Source organism: Artibeus jamaicensis, unplaced genomic scaffold, assembly GCF_021234435.1.
Source record: "Artibeus jamaicensis isolate MK-2021 breed Jamaican fruit bat unplaced genomic scaffold, CSHL_Jam_final contig_1132, whole genome shotgun sequence".
Classification (NCBI taxonomy): domain Eukaryota; kingdom Metazoa; phylum Chordata; class Mammalia; order Chiroptera; family Phyllostomidae; genus Artibeus; species Artibeus jamaicensis.
This window is the reverse complement of record NW_026521221.1, coordinates 6,254,420-6,280,490: the sequence shown is the minus strand read 5'-3', so window position 1 is coordinate 6,280,490 and position 26,071 is coordinate 6,254,420. Positions and strand designations below refer to the sequence as shown.

At 40.7% G+C, this 26,071-nt stretch overlaps 1 protein-coding gene across 4 annotated transcripts in view; it reads left to right on the top strand.

Moving 5' to 3' along the window:
- FSIP1 (fibrous sheath interacting protein 1) overlaps positions 1–26,071 on the top strand; it is a 201,080-nt gene that overhangs the window by 54,534 nt on the left and 120,475 nt on the right. For all 4 annotated transcript variants that reach the window (XM_053665288.1, XM_053665283.1, XM_053665284.1 and 1 more), the window contains 2 exons: positions 4,453–4,611; positions 17,546–17,686. In XM_053665288.1, coding sequence (XP_053521263.1) covers positions 4,453–4,611; positions 17,546–17,686 — 300 coding nt within the window. The remainder of the gene's footprint in view (positions 1–4,452; positions 4,612–17,545; positions 17,687–26,071) is intronic.

The following is a 26,071-nucleotide window of genomic DNA, read 5'->3' as shown; positions in this document are numbered from 1 at the left end:
CTTGTATACTACAGTGAGAGCAATATTCTTTACTTCTGCAAAGAAACACGTTCTCCTGTGTTCCTCGAAGCCCTTAGCCTTGTCTTGATGCATGCACTGACCAGCAGTGCCCTCAGTGTCATGGATGAGACATGAGACAAATTCACATGGACTACTGAGTCCTGTGGAGGAAAAGGGCCAGCAAGGCTACCCCTTCAAGGGGGGAATGCCCCTCAGAACGGCCTTGCCACCCTCTCAAGGGGAGAGTGGCTTGGAGCAGCTGGGCAACTCTCTCACCACGGGAGAGAGCACGCTGACCCTTGCCTAGACAGGCTTTTATTGGGATTTTTGCACAGGAGTTCAGGGAGTACTTATTAATTCTTGTCAGGCAGTCAACGGTAGGTAGTATACAAAGAATCGTTAGGGCTTCTTCTAAATCAGGGTCTGTTAGGTAAAAGGCTACAGAACTTTGGGAACATAAACTCTTTTTCTGCTGGGCCCTTATCATCTAACTAAAAGCATTCTTAAACAAAGCAGGTCTCACAGGGTTTCACATATTCCTTCTCAGGCCTAACTACCCAGGGAGCCTGCTCTTCCCGGCACAAGGCTGCACCACCCTCTGTCATTGTTTCCAGGCTTAAGTCAGGCAGAGGAGGCAGATGGGTAAAGAACTCTCGGAGACTTCTCACAGACAGAGTGAGGACTCAGGCTTCGTCAAAGCAGGGGGTGAGGGTCCATCACCTCCTTTCTCCACAGCCCCACAAGTCCTTCCCTGGGATGTCCATGTGATCATGCCTGTCTAGGTGCTTTCCCCCCTTGGGGAATCTTACCCGTCATTGGCTAACTGATCAAGCATTGGGGGCCAGTTATGCAAAAAGGAGCAGAAGCTGGGCTTCTGCCAGGGAGATAAGCTTTGTCTCCTTAGTGGCTTAAGGTCCGAAGGTCGCTCACTCAGCCTTAGCCATGGTGGGTTTCAGCTCATGAAAGCAGGCAGGGTGGTTCCCAACACTGTCTTCTAGTTTTTATTTTCCTACGTTTAATAGAGATGCGATGTAGTGAATGCTCCTGGCGCTCTGCCCAGATCCATTTAACCTGGCGCTTGTCTGTGCATCCACCTCCCTGCCCTGTTCCAAGGGTGCACAGCTGCCCCCTTCCCTGGAGCATTGTCCTGGCCTAATTGGGAGCTGAGCAACCCATTACAGCACCCTGTCCCCAGCCCCGTTCTCTCACTGAAGATGATATCAGCTCGGTGGTGCATGTGTCCTCCCCAGCCTCCCCAGGGGTCAGCTGGTCTCCAGCTCACTTGGCTTGTTTCCCTGGCCTAACCTGCTTCTCTAGCCGGCATCCCCTTCCTGCCATAAGTCACTGGAACAAGAATCCCTGCCTTGGGTTCTGTATCTAGGGAACCCAGCTGAAGACCTGTAGGTTCTGAGGGTAATTTTGCTGTGGGTACAGAAGCAGGGCATGTGCAGCAATAGTTGTGATCACTGAGGCACTGCTCGCCAGTCCGTGGGAGCCGGCACTCGGCACCAACTGGTTGCTGCCATGTGGAAATCCCAGCCAGGGCCACCTGGATCCTCCAACACCTCAAGAGATGCTGGAAATTCAGATTTTTTAAAATAGGAAACATTCCTCTTTTTAAAATGTTGACAACTAATTCCATTAAAAACATTCTGTGTGGGCAAATGCACTCTCTACCCCAAACCAAAAGCAAATCCATGAAACGTAACAGACTCTAAGCTCAAAAGTCTTTTCCAAGATGGTGAAGGCTCACTGAGGGCTGTGTCAAGGAATGTAGTAAGGCGTTGCTTGAATGAATAAAGACTTTTTTTTTCAGTTACAGGAAATCCAGGTGTGAGCAGCTAACGTCTTTTTCTCTTTCTGCTCCAGATTCTTAGTGTGGTTTTGTAAGATTGCTGCTGTATCTGTAGGTAATGTGTCCATTTCTAGATAGAAAGAAAGACGGAGGGTTTAGGGCCAAAGAGACACTCCTCTGAGGCTTTGCCTTTTCATGTGGGAAGGTGTGGTGGCCCCAGGACTTCTACCTGCTTGTCATTGGCCAAACTTTGTCACATATTATTCATTTCCCATGTCGCTGCGAGTGAGACTGAGGATTCAGTTATTCCAGTTCCTCATTTTCGTAGCAGAGGAAGACAAGGAAGAGGAAAACTGGAAAAACGGATCAGGTCAGTCAGTGTACAGGTCTCCATCACAAATGGGTGTCAAGCCTTCTGAATCTCTCCTCCAGGTCTTGTAACATTTTTCTCAGAATCTTCATCTTTTTTTGTCATTTTGTTCATAGGAGGTCATTTTACAGTTTTTCAATTTGGGTTTCAATCATGTCTATTCTGCTATTTAGTTAATTAGCCTTTTTTTTTGAGATTGTTTTTATCTTACAGTTTTGAAAACTATTTGCTGAGAGTTTCTTCCTTCACGTCCTCTGCGGAGAGACAGGGCTCTGTCTTACTCTCCAGCGTGGGAGAGAGCCGTCCGATACTGAGGCCCTATCGAGTCAGACAGAGGCTGGCACGTGTCTGAGCAGAGACCCAGAGGTGGGTCTGTGAAGTTGGCAGGGTGGGGGTAGGAACACGTTAGGAGGGGCCTACCTGCTGGATTCTCAAACTGAACTAGATTTCTTGCCATCCCTTACATGTGCTGTATTCCCTCAAACTTCTGTGTGCCCTTTTCTTTATGGTACCCACTGCCTCATCTCTGATACATGCTATGTGACTGAGAGAGCATGACTAAGATGATCATTTTATTTGTATTCCCCAGAACTCTTGCCCTCTGGTTGTTCTCTATAGCAGCATGTTTAATTGTGTGGATGTAATATTCTCTTGAATCTCTGTGGGATACTTAGAATTTTTAAGAAATTTTCTTCTGTGGTGGGAACTCACGCTTATAGCTAATGGCACTCCATAAAGCCAGATGCCTCTATTGCCACCCACCCAACAAAATGGGTTTACATCAGATCTCAAATTACAGCTAAATCAGTACTGAATGGGTGTGTCTGGTTGTGGACTCTTAGTTGCTAGCCCAAACCCTAGCTGTAGGGGAAGAACATTTTCTAGGTTCTGTCCTTGGGAGGCAAGTGTCTAGAAGGTGCTAGACAGAAAACCATGATAACATCTATTGCATGTTACATATAATTTTCTTCTGTAACTGCATCGTGAATGAAACATTTGTTTCTGTTTTTTTATCTGAGATTTTATCTGAGATTTTTTTTATCTTCAGTGTCATTAAAAAAGAATTTCATTTAGACAAGAATTTAAAATTTATTAACTAATATTTAGGCATTGTAATTTTATAATTTTACTTTTTTGGTGATTCTTTATCCTCATTTAAGTCTTACAGTATTTATATCTCTCTTATTTAGGAAAAATTAACCAGTGTTTCTTATTTGTAACTAGATAATATTATTTTTAAAATGACTGTGTATGACTTTCATATGCCAACTTATAAGTATATTTAAAATGTTTATTACTATCTCATAGTCTTGTATAGATATACTAAAATCTACTCATTCTATCCTTATTTTTAGACATTTAGGCTTTTTGCCTATGCTCTTTATTATAAATAACTTGGCAAAAACTGTATTAGTGTTCTGGGTTGCCAGAAACAGAGATAGACTTGGGTTATAAAACCAGAAGATGAATTTACTGGGAGACTTGAGTAGTTCGCAGACGCAGTGGGAGGTTTGGAGAACCAAGTCTGTGTGCCATGCCAATATCGAAATAGCCAAACTGCACTGGCTGGCCCGTGTGGTGACGCCTTACTGGTCTGCTTGTTCTGATTGTTTTTTTCCTTTAGTTCCTTGGTTGTCAGAGTTCCATGCAGTTTGATTTTCTGGCTCTTCTGGTTGTTTACTGATTTTAGATTGGTTGTTACCCTCCTTTTGGTCATGCAAGGAAGCAAAGGGCTTCTACCTGTGCCTCCATCTTGGCCAGAACTCTAGTATGAGATTTTCGAATGAATGTTATGAATGAGTCTTAACCTGTTAGGAAACTATAATGTTAGTTGAATGAGTTAGGTAACCAGTTAAGCTTGTAAAATCCAGACAACTGAGTTTATAGATCCTATGTTACTTTTTAGGAACAAATTTTGAAAATGCCACATTCATTATAGGGTAAACAAGATTTCTCCCTGTTCAACACATCACAACCACTTTTTCAAAGTGGAGAAATGAGAATATAATGAGAACCAGACTGTAAGGCTAAGAGATTTTTTCCACAGGGCAAAACCCCCACTAAGCATAATTTATGAAGATACTTTACAAAGAATGGGCAGATAATGAAACCATAAACTATTTAAATTTTTTCTTTTCTATGCCAGTGTTAATGCTGTGCCTTTCTTTTCTTTTCTTTTTAAAATTTGTTTTTGGGAAGTCCTGAGCATTGGTGTAGCAGTCTGAAAGGTACGTTTGGGGAAAAGGCAGCATAGGGATGGTGTGGTGCCTTGTCTTTTTCCTCCCAGGGTGATGCGTCTGGCTGGCTGGTCCCGGGCGAAGGCTACACGCTCGAAGCCACCCAGCACCAGCAGCTCGCTGAAATCGACGTAAAGCTCCAAGAACTCTCTGCAGCCTCCCTGACAATGTCCAGCTTTTCTCCAAGACTTGGAAATCAGAATGATCAGGTATATTAAACTCAAGGGTGCATGGACGATTCAGGTTTATGTGTGCTAAAGCTAGTTCACATTTGCCAGTCTGCTTGTTAACCCAAGAGGTTTCTTCACAATTGCTTTTCATTCACTGACTACACCTGCAGTGATAGTAATTTTTATAAATTATATTTTATTGATTATGCTATTATAGTTAACTTAATTTGCCCCCATTTCTCCCCCCACCCAGCACCCACCACTCACTCAGGTGATTCCCATACCTTGTTCATGCCCATGGGTCATGCATATAAGTTCTTTGGCTACTCCATTTCCTATGCTGTACTTTACATCCCCATGGCTATTCCGTAACTACCTATCTGTACTTCTTAATCCCCTCACCTCTTCACCCATTTCCCCACACCCTCCTCCCATCTGGCAACCAACAAAACCCTCTCTGTATTCATGATTCTGTTTCTGTTTTTATTTGCTTAGTTTGTTTTTTAGATTCAATTGTTGATAGGTAAGAATTTATTGCCATTTTATTCATAATTTTGATCTCCTTTTTCTTAAATAAGACTCTTTAATATTTCATGTAATAATGGTTTGGTGATGATGAACAACTGTAGTTTTTTTCTTGTCTGGGAAGCTCTTTATATCTGCCCTTCAATTTTAAATGATATCTTTGCTGGGTAGAGCAATCTTGGCTTTAGGTCCCTACTTTTCATGACTTTGAATATTTTTTGCCAGTCCCTTCTAGCCTGCAAAGTTTCTTTTGAGAAATCAGTTGACAGTCTGATGAGAACTCCCCTGGAGATAACTAATTTCTTTTCTCTTGCTGCTTTTAAGATTCTCTTTTTATCTTTAACCTTTGGCATTTTAGTATCATGTGTCTTGGAGTGCGGCTCTTTGCACTTGTTTGGGACTCTGTGTTTCCTGGACTTGCTTGTCTATTTCCTTTGCCAAATTAGGGAAGTTTTCTTTCATTATTTTTTCAAATAAATTTCTGATTTCTTGCTCTTTCTCTTCTCTTTCTGGCACCCCTATGATGTGAATGTTGGAATGCTTGAAGTTGTACCAGGGGCTGCTTACACTATCCTCATTTTCTTTATGAAAGACATTTTCTTTTTTAATTGTTGTTCTATTACAGTTGTCCCAATTTCCCCCCATTGCTCTCCCCTGCCCTCACCCACTCCCACAATCACCCTTTTGTCTGTGTCCATGGGTCATTATCATTCCTTCACTACACCCTTCCCCTTCTTTCTCTCATTTATCCTCATTTTTTTAATTCTTTTTTTATCTTGTTGTTCTGGATGGTTGTTTTTGCTTCCTTGTGTTTCAAATCATTGATTTGATTCTTGGCTTCATCCACTCTACTGTTGTTTTCCTATGAATTGTTCTTTATTTCAATTATTGTATTCTTGTTTCTGACTGGATCTTTTTTATGTTGCTGAGGTCCTCACTAGTTCCTCGAGCATCCTTATAACCAGTGTTTTGAACTGTGCTTCTGATGGATCGATTATCTCCATTTAGTTTACCTCTGGATCGATTATCTCCATTTAGTTTACCTCTTTTTCTGGAGTTTTGATCTCTTCTTTCATTTGGGCCATGTTTTTTTGTCTCTTCATTTTGGCAGCCTCCCAGTGTTTGTTGTTATGTATTAGGTAGAGCTGCTATGACCCTGTGTCTTGGTAGTGTGGCCTAATGTAGTGGATATCCTGTAGGGTCCAGTGCACAGCCTCCCCCATCACCCAAGGGTACTTGAGGTATGCTGTTCTTATGGGCTGAGCACACTGTCTCCTCTTGCAGTTGAGCCTTGGTTGCTGTTGGCAGATCAATGGGAGGGATTTACTCAGGCCAGTGAGCAGAAGGACTGGCTGTGGCCACTGACCACCAACTTCCGCCCTCCATGGAGGATCAGCTGTGCAGGGGCAAGGGTGGTAGTGCTCCAATGTGGCCTGTAGTTGTCCACTGGAGATTTGGCCCCGGGGTGTCCTGGGTGGTACAGGCAAAGGTCAGCCCCAACTTGTGTTTTGCCCTGGGCTATTCTGCCTGAGCTGTAAAGCACTCTGAGATGGCTGCTACTTGTGCTGGGCTTGGAGATTTCCAGGTGAAGCCAAACTGTGAATCTAGGCTGGCCACTGCTAGAGTCATGCCTGGGACCCCTTAGGAAGAGGTACAGGGGCTGGAGGTTTACTGAGGCCAGCTGTTGCTTGTTTGATAGGATTTAGGAAGTTGTGAAGTAGGGGCCAAGACCAGCCATTCATGTAGAAAAGTCACAGTTAACAGTTTGAGTGGGCCCATAAATTGGGTGGGACAGAGTCTCAGGGGATCTCCAAGGGCAAACAGTGTTAGCCAGGTTGATGGAGTCTCAGATGTGGCACCCACCTTGCCAGTGCTGTGGCTCTGTTGGGGGGAAGGCTCAGAAAAGGGACAAGGCCTCTGACTGCTGTTCTCTGAGAGAAAGCTGTCCCCAGCTCCTGCCTTGATGCCAGACACTTCAGTTCCTCCCTGTGTGCCCCTGGTGCCTTTTACACTGCTGTCCTGGTGCTGGAGCTCAGAGGGAGTGAGTCCGAGTAAGTCCTTGTGTGGGTTCTTTATGGGGAACTGCTTGGGACTCCAGAAGTTTCTTTCACTGATTCAATCCCCACTGGTTATTGCAGCCAGAAGTTGTGGGGACTTGTGTTCCTAGCATTGGAGAACCTGATGTGGGGTTGGGACTTCACACTCCTGAGATATCCCTCCTGAATTTGCCACATGAAAATTTGGGATGTGGGACCAGCCTTTTCCACATATCTGCCCCTTCTACCAGTCTAGACATATGTGGTCTCTTTAGTTCTTTAGTTGTCACACTTCCACTGAACTTGATTTCTGATGGTTCTGAGTGATGGTTGTTCTATAATTTAGTTGTAATTTTGATGTGGTTGTGCAGGGAGGCAAACTGTGCTTAATTATGCCACCATCTTGACTGGAAATTAGATGTGATAGTAATTTCCATAAGTGTATTTTCCGTGGTGACTTCTACTCTCTAGTTATTTTTATTTCATTTGGTAATATACTGGGATGGAGTCACTGAGGAAATATTATTTTAATATTATAATTTCTTTATGATTTAAGTTAATTCTTAATCATGACCAGGAGAGAGGAGAGGGAAGAAAATTGTGATAGCACTAATTAGTCCTTTTGGAGCTGTATTTCTGTTTATTCCTCTAGTTACAGGTGTGAGCAATGGTAGCCCCTTGGCCATTTGTCCCTTATTCCTACACATTCTTCTAGCTCCTTTAATTTAACATCTCTAGGCGGAAGCAGTGAAGCTCACTAGGTGATGACTGTCCTATGAGGGTTTTGAAATGAATGTGTTTCCCATATTGTTGTTCTAATACTCTTTTTCAAAGTGAGCAAAAGGGGTAGAAAAACAGAAGAATAATTTTACTTTGGAAAAGTAAAATTCTTTTTTTTTTTTTGCTATATTTCAGTGCTGCATGGGATCTAGTTTGGGGTCGAGTGGTAATTTTCACCTGAAGAGAAAGTGGCTGGTCTTTGTTATTTTACTAACCTTCTACCAGTTTCGTAAACACCTTATCGAATCATTTGCTGTACAATCTTAGATGCATGTGATGTTATTTAAAAAGATTTAAATATCAATAGTCTATAGGCAGTAATTCTGCTTTCTAGGGAATCTTTGCTCCAAGCTCTCAATTGGAGGTTAGGGATTTGGCTTTGGGTAACCTCAGGGAAGAGAGCAGTGTTGAAATATCCTAAAAACAGTGGTCACTGGCAACCCTTTATGGAGCCAGCTTAGCTTCCTCAGGTTCTATGTCTAAGGGCACAGTGGCTTCTGAGCCCTTTACACAGCAGTTTTGGTGGCAGTGGAAACCGCCAATTTCGGGACTGGGATCAGAGCTCTTGGAAAACAGAGAATTGGAATCTTGGTCTCCACCCAAAGGTACCCCTGGACATTGACACTGCTTACGTTGGTAGTTTGTTTATGTTACTGGTACCATTTCTCAAAAGGAGGAGGCCAAGATGGGGCAATAAAATTGTTTTGGGATATTCTTTGTTCTTTTCATGTTACTACTGATTTTTTTGTTATTGTGGGTAGGTATCAAGGATAGCTGAGAGCTGAAAGCTGCATAATGGTTCTAAAGATGGAAAATGTCTTTTTCACGGCTGTCAGGTGTTATTCTTGAAAGAGAAATGGAGAATTTAGAGATTTGTTTAGCCATTAGGACTTAAAATAAAGCACGGCTATGGCCAGACTTTGTCGTCATCATCTAAATCGTATTTTTATAGCTCACATTTCTGGTTCTGAGAAAACATTTAAAAATAATGGAAGGGAAACCAGTGCATTGCTTATCTGTTACCTACTGAGGTTATGTATTTTTATGTGGAACAACATATTTTTTGAGGGAAAAGGAAAGTCTGCATTTTGGGACTCCCACTAGATGCAGAAACACAAACGTGACATCCTAGTTGCTGAAGAGAAAGAATTCATGGTTCTTGCATGCAAAAGAAAAACTATCTTTTGAGCTTTTGTTCAATTTCCTCTTGGCATTTTCTCATTTCTAACTAAAACCAGCATTGCACATTGAATTTTCAAGCCAGAAATGCTAACTTGGAAAATTATTTTATGGATATTATTTTTGGATTGGAATTCTTTTTGAATAAATACACTGAAAAGTACCTTGGATAAACCCAGCATATCTATTCAGTTGATGAATGGGCTCCAATCTATTGCTGAACCACAAATATTCATAGTGAAATAGTCACATTATTTTTATTTCTTAACCCTTCTGGAAACCATTAACTCATCAGTAATTTTTCTCCATGCTTCTTCAGAAAGAATGTCTTTTAAGTAAAATATAAATTTCTCTTTTTCAGCAATTAACAAATATTAATCAAGTGCTCACTGTGTGCAAGGAATTATAGGGCACTTAAAGATAAGTTAGGCAAATACAGAACTGTAGGATTAAAAGCCTTCAAGTTCCGGCTCTTACTAGTTCTGAGGACTTGGGAATTAATTAGAAACCCTCCACACTCCCGTTTCCTCACAGTGATAATAACAACACTGTTCTTTAAAAGGGCAGACGAGTTAATGTATGTAAAGTGCTTCGCAGTGTCTGACACAGAATTCAACCAAGGATATAATAATAATAATAATAATAATAATAATAACTAACTTATTATGATTTTTAAGGAATTTATTTCCTTATGGGAGGCATCGATTATACATAGATAACATAGATTCACACAATAGAAGGCTATAAGCGAAGTATTGTGGTGGTTCAGGAGAGAGAGAGAGAGAGAGAGGGAGGAAGGGAGAGAGAGAACACATCCAGAAGGAGTATCAAGAAAGTCTGTTTCTCTAAGTGAGGGTCAAGGGGAGTGAGAGGAACTTGTGGTGAGACAGAAGGGTCAGAGGTCCAGGAGAAGGCTGTCACTGTACAGTAGGAGGTGGAATAGTGGCGGTCTGCATGGCACATTTGGCTCACAGGTGGGTTTTCTTTAGCCTGCATAGGGTTTACAGTCTTTTTTTTCTAGCCAACATTTAAAAATCGGATGACTGCATATAAAAATCCAAATTTCTATTTTTTTTCTGAAAAATTAGGAAACCTGGCCACATTAGCCCTGAGTCCTTGCTTGGCCACTACAGGACTGAGCTGAGTAGCAACTGCTGCGTTATATCTAGCGCAAATTCTCTAGTTTGCTCTAGCGGCCACCACTTCATATTGTAGTGCAGGCCACGCATCCTACTGTGTGCATTTATGTTGCTTGTCCAGCCCCTGCACAGGCCATCGACACATCTTTGAATGCCAGCTTATTTCATGGGAGATGCTGTGCTGGCTGATGTTAAGTATTCAGATTAGTATTTAGACCCTAGAACAGCTTGTGGGTTACTGGAGGAGAGGGTGGAGTGATCATGTGATGAAACAAAGGTACCACGTTGTGGGAACTGAGAAACTATAGGTTGGGGGAGCACAGAGAAATAAAAAGTTACTTGAAGGTATGATGTTTACAAGATTCCTTGGGAAATTTAAAAAACTTTGGACCAAAACCAGTTTCCCAAACGAGTGGAAGCATGCAGACTTTCTGAGCAACCGGACTATGGCAACTATGAAGATGCCAAGCTTAGGATGATAAACGTACCTGAGTCATAATGATGTGAGGGACTCCAGAAATGTGACTCACAGATTAAGAAAGTGTTAATTGTTATGAAATGGGAAGACAGGAAACTTTCTTTTCCTTATGAGCTTTCTGATTATAATGTTCTCATATAGATGGGTGCCTTGGCCTGGCTCTTAACTTTATGGCGGTGTTCTAAAAGCAGCATTTGGCTTTTGTGTATCTGCTTTCCTTAGTATAAACAAAGTATGTGGTCACATTCAGAAGAACGAATGGCATATTACCGCTATTGCTAAAATGTGAATAGTATCATGTGGCTGCAGTTTTACATCTGCCTTTTATTTTCATTTCAGCTTAGCAAAAGAGATCAAATTGAAGCGTTTTGTTAAATATATGTGGCTTAACTGTGCACACTTTCCTGTATTTATCTCCTAACTCTCTAACAAGTCATTGAGTTCTTTCCATGTATTATAAATTCCACCATAAAATTGAGTGATGTTCCATAATTTAGTACTGTATTTCTTACTTGTAGCTGCATTAGAGTCTAGCTTTCTCCAGAAAGAGCTAAGATATAGGAGTTGTGTAAGCATTCAGTTTCTTAAATTCTTAACAACTGGATTTAACAATAGAGTTTTTTCAGTTTGGCTCTTGTAAAGAAGTGTAGTTTTTTTTATCTTCCATGAAATCAGTCTTATTGCATCTAGAATTCCAGTTCATGGAAGATTGTTTTTTCTGGTTGGGACAGTGTCTTCAGAAATGGTTCTCATGGACAAGACTTACTTCTTTGTTTTAAACTAAGTAGTTTAACTGAGTACAAAGGTCCTCCTTAATTTGATTTATTTTCTTGTTTTTAAAATATTGATCCAGTTGTACACAATTTGGTAAGAGCAACAAAGCATCAACAAACACTTGATTGAGGAAAGTTAGTTACGTTTATCTCTTTTGTTATCAAGAGCTTACTATTGCTAATAACAACAAACTGTTTTTTGCCTCTTCCTCTTTCAACAGTAGCTAAAACTGAGGAAATATAAACCATTGTTTAACATGCAATCCTGCAAAATGTTTTACTTTTGAATCCAGGGATTTTCAGGGGTCCAATAACAGCCATGTAGTCCAGATGGCTTCAAATCACTTAATACAGTGCTTGAAGGCAGGAATCTAGGAATTTTTTAGGTATGCTAGTCACAGGCATAGAAATCTTATCAGCCATCTGTTTACTTCCAAAAACTATAGAAGTATGCCAATATTAAGAGCATAGGAATTTGGATTGAGGAATAAACAAGCAGATACTTCAGAGGTTCTTGCCCCTAATGTTAACCTATCAAACATTACCACTTAAATCTGAGGAATTCACCTATATTTTACAGATTACTTGGAATTTTATATTTATGTTTCATTTTTTTAATGTTAGCCTGCCATGTAGTCAAGGTTTCTTTCATTTCATGGCAACATTCCAAAATGATGAAACAAATCTGGATGAAAGATTTTCCCCTACTTTTAGTGCTGCCAGGCAAATGGTCCATCTGATGACAGGTAATAGCAGTAGCCTATGGGAAAGCATAGCATTAGTTTGAAAACACAGGAAAGCTGGCTTTATTTAGGCAGCTTTATATTTTTCTGGCCCTTAACTCATCATGCCTTATTTGCATGTCAGATAACTTATGAAGATGTGAATAATTTCCTCTGTATTTTGCTTTTGGAAAAAAGTTTACTTAACTTCAAAGACCCCTCTTGGCTTGGTCAACAGCTTAGATATTTTTCTAAGGGTGAACTTAGAATCACTTGGCAATCAATAAGTCAAATCAACAAATACCTGTTGACCTCAGGGAGAGTTCTCTTTCTGTAGCTCCTTAGATATTCTGTGCTTATCACAAAAGCTTTGTCTGAACTGAATTTTACTTTTTAATGAATAGAAGCATTCCTATCTGACTCAGAAACGCAGAAAAGACATGGACTGTCAGAGAGTCTGCTCAAATATTTCTCATCATAGGAGATCAAGGTGTTTCTCTATGATCATGAAAACAGACAGTACTGGTTGGGACATGGATGTGTCAATAGAATCTCTCCCGGTTCCACAGAGCTTCTTGAGTATGCCACTGGGCAATTTCTGCCAGAATCAATGACTATTTTTTCTTGCTTCTTAGCCTCTGCTTTCATCAAAGGCTGTCCTTTAAATACAGTTATGCTATCAGAGACCATGACTGAGGGAAGATATTATGTATCCTTAGGTCTGACTGTAGAGAATTATAGACACATAAGCTATTAGAGTTTGAAGAAATGTTATGAGAAGAAATTTAGACCCAGAAAGAGAAAGTGACTTGCTCAAAAGTACAGAGTAGAACCGGGGCTAAAAGCTAACTTTTAGACCAACACCTTTTGAGTACAGAGAGTCACATTGTCAGAGAAGAACAAAAATAGCCTTGGTAGAAATTTATTTTGTTTTCTTAAAAATAAAAAATAACTTTTTCTGCTTATGAAATTAATGCTTATTGTAGAAAACTCAGGAAATACAAAAACACCTAAGAAAAACAAGATATAAAATACAATTTTTAGTATGAAGTTAAATTTCTTTCCAATCTATTTCTCTGCAAATGCACACAGGAACACATACATACATACATACATATATACATACAAACAAACATAGTATAGCAGTTAGAGTTCTTGGTAAGAAACAGAAAAACAGTCAGCTTTGATTTTGAAGATAATTAAATGAAGGAACTATTTACAGATTCAAAGGAGCCAGTAAGGGGTGTTGGTACACCCATAGACTAGCAACAATGGGTAGGAGGAAGAAAGACTATTGGGGTTTAGGGAGATCTAGAACCACAGTTGAAAAATAAGCCATTCAAAGTTGTCATCATAAAAGATGTAGGCAAAGGATTAACCAATTCTTCCCCCTTCAGCATAAGAGTTTGAGTGTCATTAATCTAATTGTTTCCCTGGCAACTGATGAAAATGAGAATGTCAACAATGTTAGGAGGCAACTTCACTTATGCTCAAAGTGACCCCCCATATTGGGAGAACTCTAAAGACCTGATGGGGAAGCCATACTTTGAGCTTCCCTAAGTGCAGTGATTCTTGTAGCTGGGCATGTCCCTTTCTGGGACCTTGGATGCTGTTCCTATAAAGTCATTTCAAGAGATGATGCTTCTGTTGAATATAAAGCTTTTAAGCCAGGGTAGCTTCCTTGTGCCTTTATGGTGATGACATGGACTGCGGCAAAAACTTTCGTGCAAGGGGGATACCCAACATTGCCTTGCTGTATTTCCTGTCCTAAGTCCATCTGAATAGACTCACTCCAGTGTGGTCTCTGTTGTCTTTGAGTGTAAATATGCAGCTAAATATAACAAAACCTTCCTGACGGGCACCTCAGGAATGCATCACTGCAAAACCATAATGCCAAAGCAGATAGGGGAAGGGGAAAACACCCCAAGCATTCTTTCTCTGCCCTGGATACTCTTAATACGTCTCCCCCACATTGACTAAACAGAATCACGAGACAGAGGTCAAGCAGACAGTCTGACTGTCCCAGCTTGCATCAGGTGCCTCTCACAGTTTATCATCCTCATGTTGATGGACGTTTGGGATATGTATACAGCTGCTATGAATATTCACGTACAAAATGAGTGATACATTTCCCCTTTCTCTTGGATAGATTCACAGGAATGGAATCGCTGGATCATAGAATAGATAGATGTGTAACTTTTAAAGAAACTACCAGTTTTCCAAAGTGATTTTACCATTGTGCACTTTCCAACAACATATGAGAGGTCTACTTGTTTCATACCTCTCTAACATTGGTGTTAAACGTTTTCATCTGGGTTCTAGTGGCTGTGTAGTATTATCCTATTGTGATTTTAATGTGCATTTTCCTGATGCTTTTATGATGTTGAAGACTGTAAATTTTTTTTTATTTTTTAAATTGCTCTTTATTGATTATGCTATTACAGTTGCCCTGATTCTTCTCCCTTTGCCCCCTCCACCCAGTGCCCCCCACTCTTTCAGGCAGTCCTCCCACCATCGTTCATGCCTGCAGGGAATGCGTGTAAGTTCTTTGGCTACTCCATCTCCTATACTGTACTTTACATCCCCATGGCTATTCTGTAACTACCTATTTGTACTTCTTAATCCCCTCACCTCTTCACCCATTCCTGTCACCCCATCCCCTCTGGCAACCTTCCGGTAACTAACTTCTTTTCACTTGCTTTTAAGAGTCTTTCTCTCTCATTAATCTTCAGCTTTTTAATAATGATGAGTCTTGGAGTGGGCCTCTTTGCATTCATCATAATTGGGTCTATCTGTGCTTCCTGGACTTGCATGTCTATTTCCTTCACCAAATTAGGGAAGTTTTTCATCACTATTTTTTTCCAAAGATATTTCCAATTTCTTGTTCTTTCTCTTCTCCTTCTGCCACCCCTATGAGGTGAATATTCACCTTCTTAAAGTTGTTCCAGAGGCTATTTACACTATCTTCAACTTTTGGATTCTTTTTTCTTCTCGTTCTACATGGTTGTTTGTCTTGTTTCCTTATGTTCCAAATCATTGATTTGATTCTTGGTTTCATCTACTCTACTGTTGTTTTTCTGTAAATTGTTCTTTATTTCAATTACTATATCCTTCATTTCTGACTGGGTCTTTTTTTGCAGCTGAGGTCCTCACTAAGTTCCTTGAGCATCCTTATAATCAGTGTTTTGAACTCTGTATTTGATAGATTGCTTATCTCCATTTTTATAGCTCTTTTTCTGGAGTTTTGATCTGTTCTTTCATTTGGGACATTTTTTTTGTCTCTTCATTTTGGCAGTTTGTTTCTATGTATTAGGTAGATCTGCTTTGATTCCCTGTCTTGGGATCATGGCCTAATGTAGTAGGTGTCCTATAAGGCCCAGTGGCACAGCCTCCCTATCACCCAAGCTGGCTACTTGAGGTGCACCTTTCGTGTGGGCTGAATACAGCCTCCTCTTGTAGTTGAGCATTGGGTGCTGTTGGCAGGTCATTGGGAGGGATTTACCCAGGCCCGTCAGCTGCAAGGACTGGCTGTGACCACTGACCACCAACCTCTGCCCTCCATGGAGGATCAGCTGTGCAGGGCCAGGGTGGTGGTGCTCCGACATGGTCTGTAGCTGTCCAGTGGGTATGCTGGCCACTGGAGTTTCCTAAGTGGTGCAGCCCAAAGTCAGCCCTCACTTGTGTTTTGCCTTGGGCCACCCTGCCTGAGCTGTGAAGCGATCTGAAATGGCTGCTACTTGTGCTGGGTTTAGAGATTTCCAGGTGGAGCCAAACTGTGACTCTAATCTGGCTGCTGCTAGAGCTCACTGAAGGCAGCTCTTGTTTGTTTGATAGGATTTAGGAGCCAAGATGAACCATTCTGATGGAAAAGCTGCTGTGTGGGCCTGTAAATTGGGTGGGGCAGAGTCTCTGGGGATCTCCAGCTCAGGTCACAGAGTTGACGTGAGTTGATATGAGTTAGCCAGGTTGACTGAGTCTCAGATATCATATCAACCTATTGGCTTTGTGGTGAAAGGCTCAGCAAGGGGACTAAGGGCTCTGCTTGCCCCAGTGCCAGGCACTTCAGTCTCTCACTGTATTCCCTGTTGCTGGAGCTCAGAGGGAGTGAGTCTGTGTAGGTGAGTCTGTGTGTGGGTTCCCAAGAGGAACTGCTCAGGGTTCCAGCATTCTCCTTTACCAACTCAATCTCTGCTGGTTTTCTCAGCCAGAGGTCATTGGGGACTTATCTTCCTGGCACTGGAATCCTGGGCTGGGGGACTGGCGTGCGTCTGGGACTCCTTGCTCCCAAGATATCCCTCCTGAATTTTCATCCATGTGGGTATAGGACCAGCCTGTTTCGTGTCCTCACTCCTTTTACCGGTGGATGAATTCTGTAGTCGTTAGACTTCCATTCAACTTGATTTCTGACATTCCCGAGTGATGGTTGTTCTATATTTTAGTTGTAATTTTGATGTGGCTGTGCAAAGTGGTAAGCTGTGTCTGCCTATGTCACCATCTTCAAAGACTTTTTTCATGTACAGTGGTACCTCCATACTTGTTAATTCTTTCTGGAACTCGTGATGAGTGCCGAACGATGAGAAAACCATGAAGCACTTTTTCTTGTGGGGCAGCATCACACAAGTTCTACCATGTGCAATGAGTCCCGGCAAGCCCCAAAACATTTTTTTCTCATCAAAATGCGTTGAGTACAGGGTTTGATGAGTTCTGAAGCTGATGAGTGCTGATATATGACTGTACTTATTTGTCATTTACGTATCATCTTTTACAAAGTATCTGTTCAAGTTTTAGAACTGGTTTGTCTTATTATTAAATTGTGTGGATTCCTTATATATACCAGGTTCAAGTCCTTTGTCAGTCTTATGTGTTACAATATTTTTCTTTCAGTCTGTGGCTTGTCTATTAGTGGCATCTTTGCAAAATTTAAAAATACTGATGAAGCTTTTAGGTTATTAAATACTGGCTTCTCGTGACATGGATGGGCAGGGTTGTTTCTTATTATTTATATATGGCAAACTTGAAGTTTAGAGAAACTGTGATTTGCCTAAGATTCCATGCTGATCAGTACAGTCCAGGGGCCAGAGCTCAGGTCACTGCTTCTTGCCATTGCTCTTTTTGCTCTAACTTTATGCTTTCCATGTGATTGAAATTATTTCCCTCCTTGCTTTATGTATAGGTGCACCTTTCCCTTCTCAAGTAGGGAGAGCTTAGAGAATTGCAAGTACCATTTTAAGGGAAGAGATATTGTTTGACAAGTAAAGCCAACCTTCAAGGCTCACTTACTGTAGAGTGGTGTGTGATGGTACATTTTCAGCCTGTGCATGATTTTTTTTCTTTAAATTAGGAACCCGACCTTAATGATGATGATGCAAATACGGAAATAACTCCAGGGGATGAGGCACTTCGGAACACCAAAGAACAACGGGATCAGCAAAATCGGCTAAAAGAGATAGATGCAAAGCTGAGAAAGATCAAGGAAAATGTGGTAATTCTTTTTTAACTTGAAATTGTGAGCAATGATTGTGTTTAAAGGGTTCCAGTTTCCTTTGTTTGTTTTATGGCTGTTTTTAAGTGTTAAATCTGTTAAGAGAACCAACATGGAAATTTTCTAGTTAGAATTTGAATGAAAGCTATAATATAGTTTATAGAACTTAAAGGAATATTGTAGTGGGGGCGGGCGGGTAGGCGTGCTGCACCCTCAGAGCCCCCTGTCTGCCACAGATGAGAATAAGTCTACCAAGACATGATCTGCTTGGGGAGGAAAGGTGGCTGATCTCTCAAAGGAGAAGTGCCAGGAGCCTTTTTTGGAATGGGCTTTAATTGGGTTCATTTTACACAGAAATACAGGTAAAGTATTCAGTCATTGTCAGTCATTGTCAGGCAGTAAGATTCAAACAATAGATAACATACAAAGAACTATGAGGGCTTATTCTAAGGCAGGATCAGTTAGCTAAAGGGCTATAAAACGTTGGGAAACAAACTCATTTCCAGCTTGAATCCTTATCGTTAAATTGAGGGCATTCTTAGCAAAGCAGGTTTCACAGGATTTTGTGTATTCTTTCTTAGGCCTGATTGCCCCCGGAACCTGCTCTTTCCAGCACAGGGCTGCACTGCCCTCTGTCATTGTTTCATGCTTAAGTCAGGCAGGGAAGTAAGGTAGCCAAGAGATTAGGAGACTTCTCGAAGATATAATGAGGACTCAGGCAGTGTCAAAGCTGAGGGGTGAGGGTCCATTACTCCCTTTTTTATAGCCCTCCAAGTCTTTTCCTGAGGTCCCCTTTGTGACCGTGCCTGTCTTAGGTCATCCCTCCCTTGAGGAATCTTACCTGCCATTGCCTAACCAGTCATCTATCTGCCTGGTGCTAAGCAGGGTGAAGTTAAAGAGGGCAGAGGTGGCACTCTTGCCAGGGAGATAAGCTTTGTCTCCTTAGTGGCTTATGGTCCCAAAGTCTCACTCAGCCTTAGCCATGGGGTATTATTGTTTCTGACACAAGGCAGGGCAGTTCCCAACAGAGTATTATACTTAATTAATGTGACATGATAAATTTGTGAAATGCCATCTGAAGTCAGATAACAATCCATAAGCATAATATTCTGTCTTTCAGTGACATAAATGTCCTTTTTGGGGGGATATTTTGGAAAAAATGTGGAAAAATTTGGTAGTTGCTCTTCATATAAATTATCTTTATTATTGAACTTACCACTTAAATATTCTCACTTTTTGTTCATAATTCATAAGATATTACTCATTAATTTTATTAATCATTCTCAAGCCTATTTTATGTTTTAAATACTTGCCATTTAAAGACATATCATTGCTGATAGAGAAAGCTCTTAAGTCAACTAAGTTGTGAACTGATTAATATCCTGAACCTACTAAAAATGCTCTATAATATGATTTTTCCAGCTACCCATAAAATGTTTCCAACTGGATACTTGGCTTTTACCTAAAATTAAACATGACAATGCTGAACTTGTGAATCTACCTACATCCTCTCTCCCAGGGCTGGTCTTATTATAGTTACCAGCAGTACCTACTTTCTGCCTCTGACTAAATCCTATTATCTTGGGTGGTCTTCAAGCCTCATTAAGTTTTAACCAGCCTGTCTGATTTGTTGCCATATCTTACCCTAGTTTCTTAGGACTCGTAAAATCTGTTTTGTCCCGACTTGTGTCACCCTTCTCTCAGCATTGCCACCTCCTGTCTAGCCACTTCTAACCTCGTCACTGTCTTCTCTCATTATTCAATTTTAAATGCTGCTCCATGCGAGAGACAGCAGGTAAGTGATTTGGGTTAAATTCTGATCTCCTCAGAGCTCTCCAAGAGTGTGCACCGATCCTGACTGAGATTCTTCACCCTTCACAAACACACCCTTCTGAACTGCTCTTACCGTAGACAGCAGCACTGACCTGGAGCCTCAAGGATATATATCCAGGTCTACCTAATCAGTCAGGCAACAGATCTAAAGGGAATAAATGCACTGTGCTTTTCTTTATAATTCTTTTTTAAAAATTTAAGGGAAATTTAATGGGGATTATATTTCAGGGAGACCTCTATTTTTATTTTTGGAGGGATTTTTTTTTTTCTCCTGGAATCTGTATACATGGGGAAGAAGTAGAAGTAGGAATGGTTAGGAAGTGTAAAGGGGCCTTCGGCCAATAGTTGTGGTGGCAATGGAGCATTTCAAACTCAGTGTGACAAATAGAATGGTTGTGGTTTCACTGGTTTTGAAAAATGTTGGTACTTCTCACCTTGTGCCTGCCGTTCTCTATAAATCAGTTTTCCTGATTTCTGATTATTTATCATATGCCTTCAAAATGTAACTTTTCTTTTCTGCCATGTCTCTGTCATTATTTAATTTTTGACTTAAAACCTGGGTCCTTTAGGAAATCTTATATTTTATTCTAGTACCTTATGCAGGTACTAGATTTAAAGAGACATGATAAATATCAAGAGTTGGTTGTTAATGGAGTGGAAAAGAAAAACATATAAGTAGAGAAGTACAATTATTGTGTGCCTACTATGTGCTAGGCACTGTTTCAAGTACTTTATAAGTTAATGTCTTATCTAATCCTCACAACCATCCTAAGATGTAAACACTGCTGTGTTAATTTCATAGATGAGGAAGTAGAGGCACAGAGAGGCGAGTCGCTTCCTCAAAGTTATGTAGTAATAAGTGTAAGCTGGGTTCAGAAGGCGAGCTTTTAACAACTGTGCTTCTACTGCCTTTCTGGTACTGATTTACTTTTCACGAATAATGTTGTTTTTTGATAATTAAAGTATGATAAGTCTTTTATGACCAGTAATATTTATGGGAAAATGTTTGGAACTACTCATATAAATGATAATTTCACAGTTTTGTATTTTATAGTTAACACTTTGAGAAATTGGTAACTGGTTGATAAAGGAATATGAGGATTGATTTATACTGTTTTGTTTCGGTTGCTTAGTGTTTCACAGTTATTATGTTGTATACAGTGTGTACTTTTGAGGGAAGAGACTGTTTGTTTCAAACTCTGCAAAGCCCATGTACTTCACGAGCTTTTAAGTGCTTTATGGATTGGAAATCTGGAGACCTGAATCCTTGTTTCAGTGTTGTCAGCACCCTGCTGCGTTATTTCGAGTAGCTCACTGAGTCTCCTAGAGATGTGATTTATTACTTTGAAGTCAGGGTAGGGTTAGACTACCTTGTCCTTATTCCTGTGATTCTTGGGATACTTATTTTTGGCAAGAGTTATTATTTATAGTATTTAAAACTCAGTTTGTGTACTTTCTAAATATTTAGTGTTAATTGGCTTAATATTATTTTGAAAGTTACTTTTTGAAATTTAGTAACACTTTTTTTGAGAATATGAGATTGTCTTTTTATATATAAATATAAATATAAAAATATAAAGTTATCCTGCTATCTATAGACAAGAGACTATGTTTTCTGAATGATAGCTTCTGGAAATGGCTAATTTTGTAGTGTTGTCTTATTCCCTGTATTGCAATAGAACATTATTTTAAATCACTAATTTGGGTAAAAGAAGTAATCTTTGGCCATTGAGTTGGTGATTTAAGGATCAAATCCAGACTTTTGGCCAAGATGGAGGTGTAGGTAGATATGCTTCACTTCCTTGCACAACCAAAAGAAGGATAACAATCAATTTAAAAACAAAAAACAACCAGAACTGCCAGAAAATCAAACTGTATGGAAGTCTGACATCCAAGGTGTTAAAGAAGAAACATTCATCCAGACTGGTAGGAAGGGAGGAGATGGGAAGCCAGGGTGGAGAAGATTCACGGCAAGGCAGTGGTTGGTGGACGGGGTGATTCCACATGCATGTGCAGGTAAGCTGGGAAGAACAACTGGGGAGTGAGACAGGCTGTGCAACCCAGGGTTCCACCATGGAAAACTAAAGCCTCAAAACCTCTGGCCGTAAAAACCTGTGGGGGTTGTAGCAGTAGGAGAAACTTTCAGTCTCATAGGATGGTCCACTGGGGGGGCCCATGGGATCCTAGAACACACACAAACCCACCCATCCAGGAATCAGCACCAGGGGAGCATCTGAAAGGGCACAGTCTGCTTGTGGGAAATGAGGGAAGTGATTGAAAGCAGGGTGAGGGCTGAAGGCCTAGCAAGTGGCAATATCCCCTTTCTGACCCCTCCCCATGGACACTGTGCCACAGTACAGCGCAGTGAAATGGGTTGCCCCGCTCTGATGAATACCTAAGCCACTGCTCCTTACAGTGTAATTGGTGTATCGAGACAAAGAAATATGGCCCAAATGAAAGAACAGATCAAAACTCCAGAAAAATAATGAAGCAACAAGGAGATAACCAACCTATCAGATGCATGCAGAGTTCAAAAACAGTAGTAATCAGGATGCTCGCAGAAATGATTAAATATGGCTGCAAAATAAAGGAAGAATTGAAGTCTATACAAAATGAAATGAAGGAAAATATACAGGGAACCAACAGCGAAGGGAAGGAAATCTGGACTCAAATCAACAATTTGGAACAAAAGGAAGAAATAAACATTCAACTGGAACAGAATGAGGAAACAAGAATTCAAAAAAATGGAGAGAAGCTTAGGAACTTGTGGGACAACTTTAAACATTCCAACATCTGAATCATAGGGTTGCCAGAAGGAGAAGAGGAAAAAGCAAGAAATTGAAAACTTACTTGAATAAATAATGAAGGAAAACTTCTCCAGTCTGGGGAAGGAAATAGACATGTGAGTCCAGGAAGCTCAGAGAGTCCCAAAGAAGTTGATCCGAAGAGGAACACACCAGGGTACCTTATAATTACATTGCCCAAGATTAAAGTAAGGAAAGAATCTTAAAGTAAGCAAGAGAAAAAGAGACAGTTACCTACGAAGGATAAGGCTATCAGCTGATTTCTCAAAAGAAACCTTACAGGCAAGAAGGGGTTGGAAAGAAGTATTCAAAGTGATGTAAAATAAGGACCTACATCCAAGATTACTCTCTCTAGCAAAGCTGTCATTTAGAATGGAAAGGCAGATAAAGTGCTTCTCAGATAAGGTCTAATTAAAGGAGTTCATCATCACCAAGCTCTCATTTTATAAAATGTTAGACTTACCTAAGAAAAAAGAAGATTAAAAACTATGAACAGTAAATTGACAACAAATCCATAGCTATCAGTAACTGAACCTAAAAACAAAAACAAAAACAAATTAAGCAAACAACTAGAACAGGAACAGAAATAGAGATCACATAGAGGGTTATCAGCAGGGAGGGGGAGGGGGGGAAGAAAAAGGTACAGGGAACAAGAAGCATATTTGGTAGGCACAAAATAGACAGGGGGAGGTTAAGAATAGTATAGGAAATGGAGAAGCCAAAGAACTTACATGTTAGGCCCATGGATGTGAACTAAGAGAGGGGGAATGCTGGAGGAAGTGGTTGTGCAGGGTGGAGGGTGGTAAAGGGGAGAAAAAAATGGGACAACTGTAATAGCATAATCAATAGAATATACTTAAAAAAGGATCAAATCCATGTTTAGTTTTAGAGATGGGAGAAGGAAAGAGTGAGCTAAGGGGGTGGGGTTACTCTTGGAGTCACATTGGTCCCAGGCATGATTTGTCAGTAAAGGCTGAAAAAGTGACTTAATTCTGTGTTTCAGGTAGTGGCCTGAGGCTCCAGATGCACATTCGTGTTGGTTAAGATTGGTTGAGGAAGTGGGATTTGATTTAGCTGAAGGTGGTGGTGGTGGCATTGTCGTTATCAGTGAGTCTAGTGAGTAGAGCTGGGGAGGTAGGCACAATGAAGTAAAGTTGGGGCTCACAAATGGAGCGTGAAATTCAGTGGGCATGCAGGGGCCCTGTGGGAAGTCCTTCATATCAGCTGCATAAGTAGCAGGATGAGCCAGGCTGCTGGAAGCAAATCTTTAGAATTTGCTCAGTGTGAGTCAGCAATGTCATGGAGCTGCTATCTACACATTAAGGGGGAGGTAGACATAGTGGATCATGTTTGCACAGTAGAGTGACAAGTATGAGGATGAGATTTAACAACGGGTCATATGAAGGACTGACTGTCTTTTGACACGCGAAGAAAAGTGTATGTGTTTTTTGGGGAAGAAGGAGTGGGATGATGTGGTAGAAAAAAATCACACATAATCATTTCCCAAAGAGATTTAAAGCCCTGTTACTTTAAGTAATCCTTTTGAAGTATTACTTTTTATTTTTTTATAGTGCAGGAAAAAATATGGTGATTGAGAGGCCGTAAAGAGATAGGTTTCAGACAAATATTAAGGAAGTTGGCATTATCTCAGTGGAAATAGTCTACCCTGGGTACGGTTTTCCCATTAGACCGGAGTGACACTTTCTGCATAGCTGTAGACAGGGGTTAAGTATCAAAAGGATGTTTGAATGGTTTAGGTCAGTTTCCCCGGCACAGGAGGCAGTTTGCATAGGGCAGGTATGTGGAGCTGCTGTGGGAGGCTTTCATGTGAGGGGGGGCTTTGTGCCTGGCCACTCACCTCTCGCCTAGTTTATTCACGGGGAAGAGTTCCTCTGTCAGGGTAACTACTTACATGGAGATAATTTGAGAGGGTGGAATCAGAAGAAAATAGAAATGGGCATACTCATAGAATAGACAACATAAAACAAACCCCACAGATAACCTCTCAGTCACTTGCCATACGGTGGGCTCTGATACCTCTAACCCTTGAGTTTCCCATCTAGCCCAGGAAGTTGCTTTCTGTTGTTTGGGGTGCTCTAATGGCTTCTCTGCCCGTTCAGTCTTCTGAGCCCACTCTGCTTTATACAATATTGCTACCCTAGATTATAGTCCTGTATATAAGCTTCTATAAATGGGATAAAGAGGTTAAGTTTAAGATCCAGGTGCTGAAGCCAGACTGCTTGGGTTTGAATCTCAACTCTGTGCTTACTAGCTCTGTGACCTCGGTCAGGTCTCCTGATCTCTCTGTGGTTCAGTTCCTTCATCTGTAGAATGGGGATAGTTATAATTAATACTCACCTCATAGGCTGTTTTGCAGATTAAATCACTTAACACATGTGAAGTACTTTGAAAAGGGTCTGACACATTTTAAGTGCTATATAAATGTTTATTAACCTTGCTATTATTGTTAACATTACTAATATGGCATTTAGATAGGCTTGTTTCTATGATAAGGGGGGCGGAGAAAGTAGTATGGAGGATGAAATTGCAGTGGTAAGCCTTGGAGAAAAATCGAGATGCCTTTTTTCTGACTCAGGGTGGAAGATGGGCCTAGAAAAACAGAGGTAGAGATGGAGACAAAGTGACAGAGGTCAGTTTGCATGTTCTCTGTTTACTCTGTAAATTAGAGATCCAGCCACATGGTCAGAATGAGAAGGCAGAGTGGAGATGGGGTCTTGAAGTGGGGGAAAGGGCTGGAATAGACTCTGCAGATGAGGGGAAAAAAAGCAGTGGTGAACAATGAGGACAGCCCAGCTGAGGCCAGAAACCATAACTGAAATGGAGCCAGTCTCGGCGTGGAGTGTCCTCTGACAGCCCTTGGCAGTACACCAGAAATGGAGGAAATGGGCCATAAGTTGAGGGAGAGGAGAGGGTAGGCTCAGTAATTGCAGTGCAAGACCAAGGAGGCAGTAATCGGCGGTACGTATGAGACCATAACCAAAATGAAAGAAAGAGAAACAACTGTAATGTGTATACCTCAGGTATCAGTGGGACCCCTTTGCACTTCCTTGACCTGCTTTCATAACTTATTATGTATCCACATGTTAGAATACTGCACTGCTGTGAAAAGAATGAAGTAGGTCTGTATGTCTTGGAAAGATGCCTGCGATACATTATTAAGGGAAAAGAGCCGGTTGCATAAGACTATGATTAGTATGATTCCATTTAAAGAAAATCATAGAAAATTTCTGGAGCAATATTTATCAAATGCTTAATGGTGATTGCTTTTAGTGAGGATAGGATGGATGGAGAGTGAAAAAAGGAAATTTACTTTTTATAACATACACTATTTAAAGGGAAAAGTAAGTTGGATTATGGGTGATTTTGAAATTTCTCACACTTTTTCCTCTATATTCCAACCTTTCACAATACATGTGTTGCATTTGTAAGCAAAATTACAATGGAAAGCATTGATGCATACAAAAGATCACTCTGTTATCTGTCAATAAAGTGGCCTTTATGCATTTAGAAAACTAGAGTGAGTCATCACAATGAATAATGTTCAGCTTCACCAGTGATTACAATATGCAGACAACCTTTAGGCACTGTATACATTTATCAATAATGATAAATGAGATATAATTATATGTTAGTGAGAGTGGTGTGGAGGTGGGGACAGCAATATTTGAACGTTGTTGGTAGCTTTTAAAATTGGTTGTTTTAGTTCTGGCTGGTGTGGCTCAGTGGA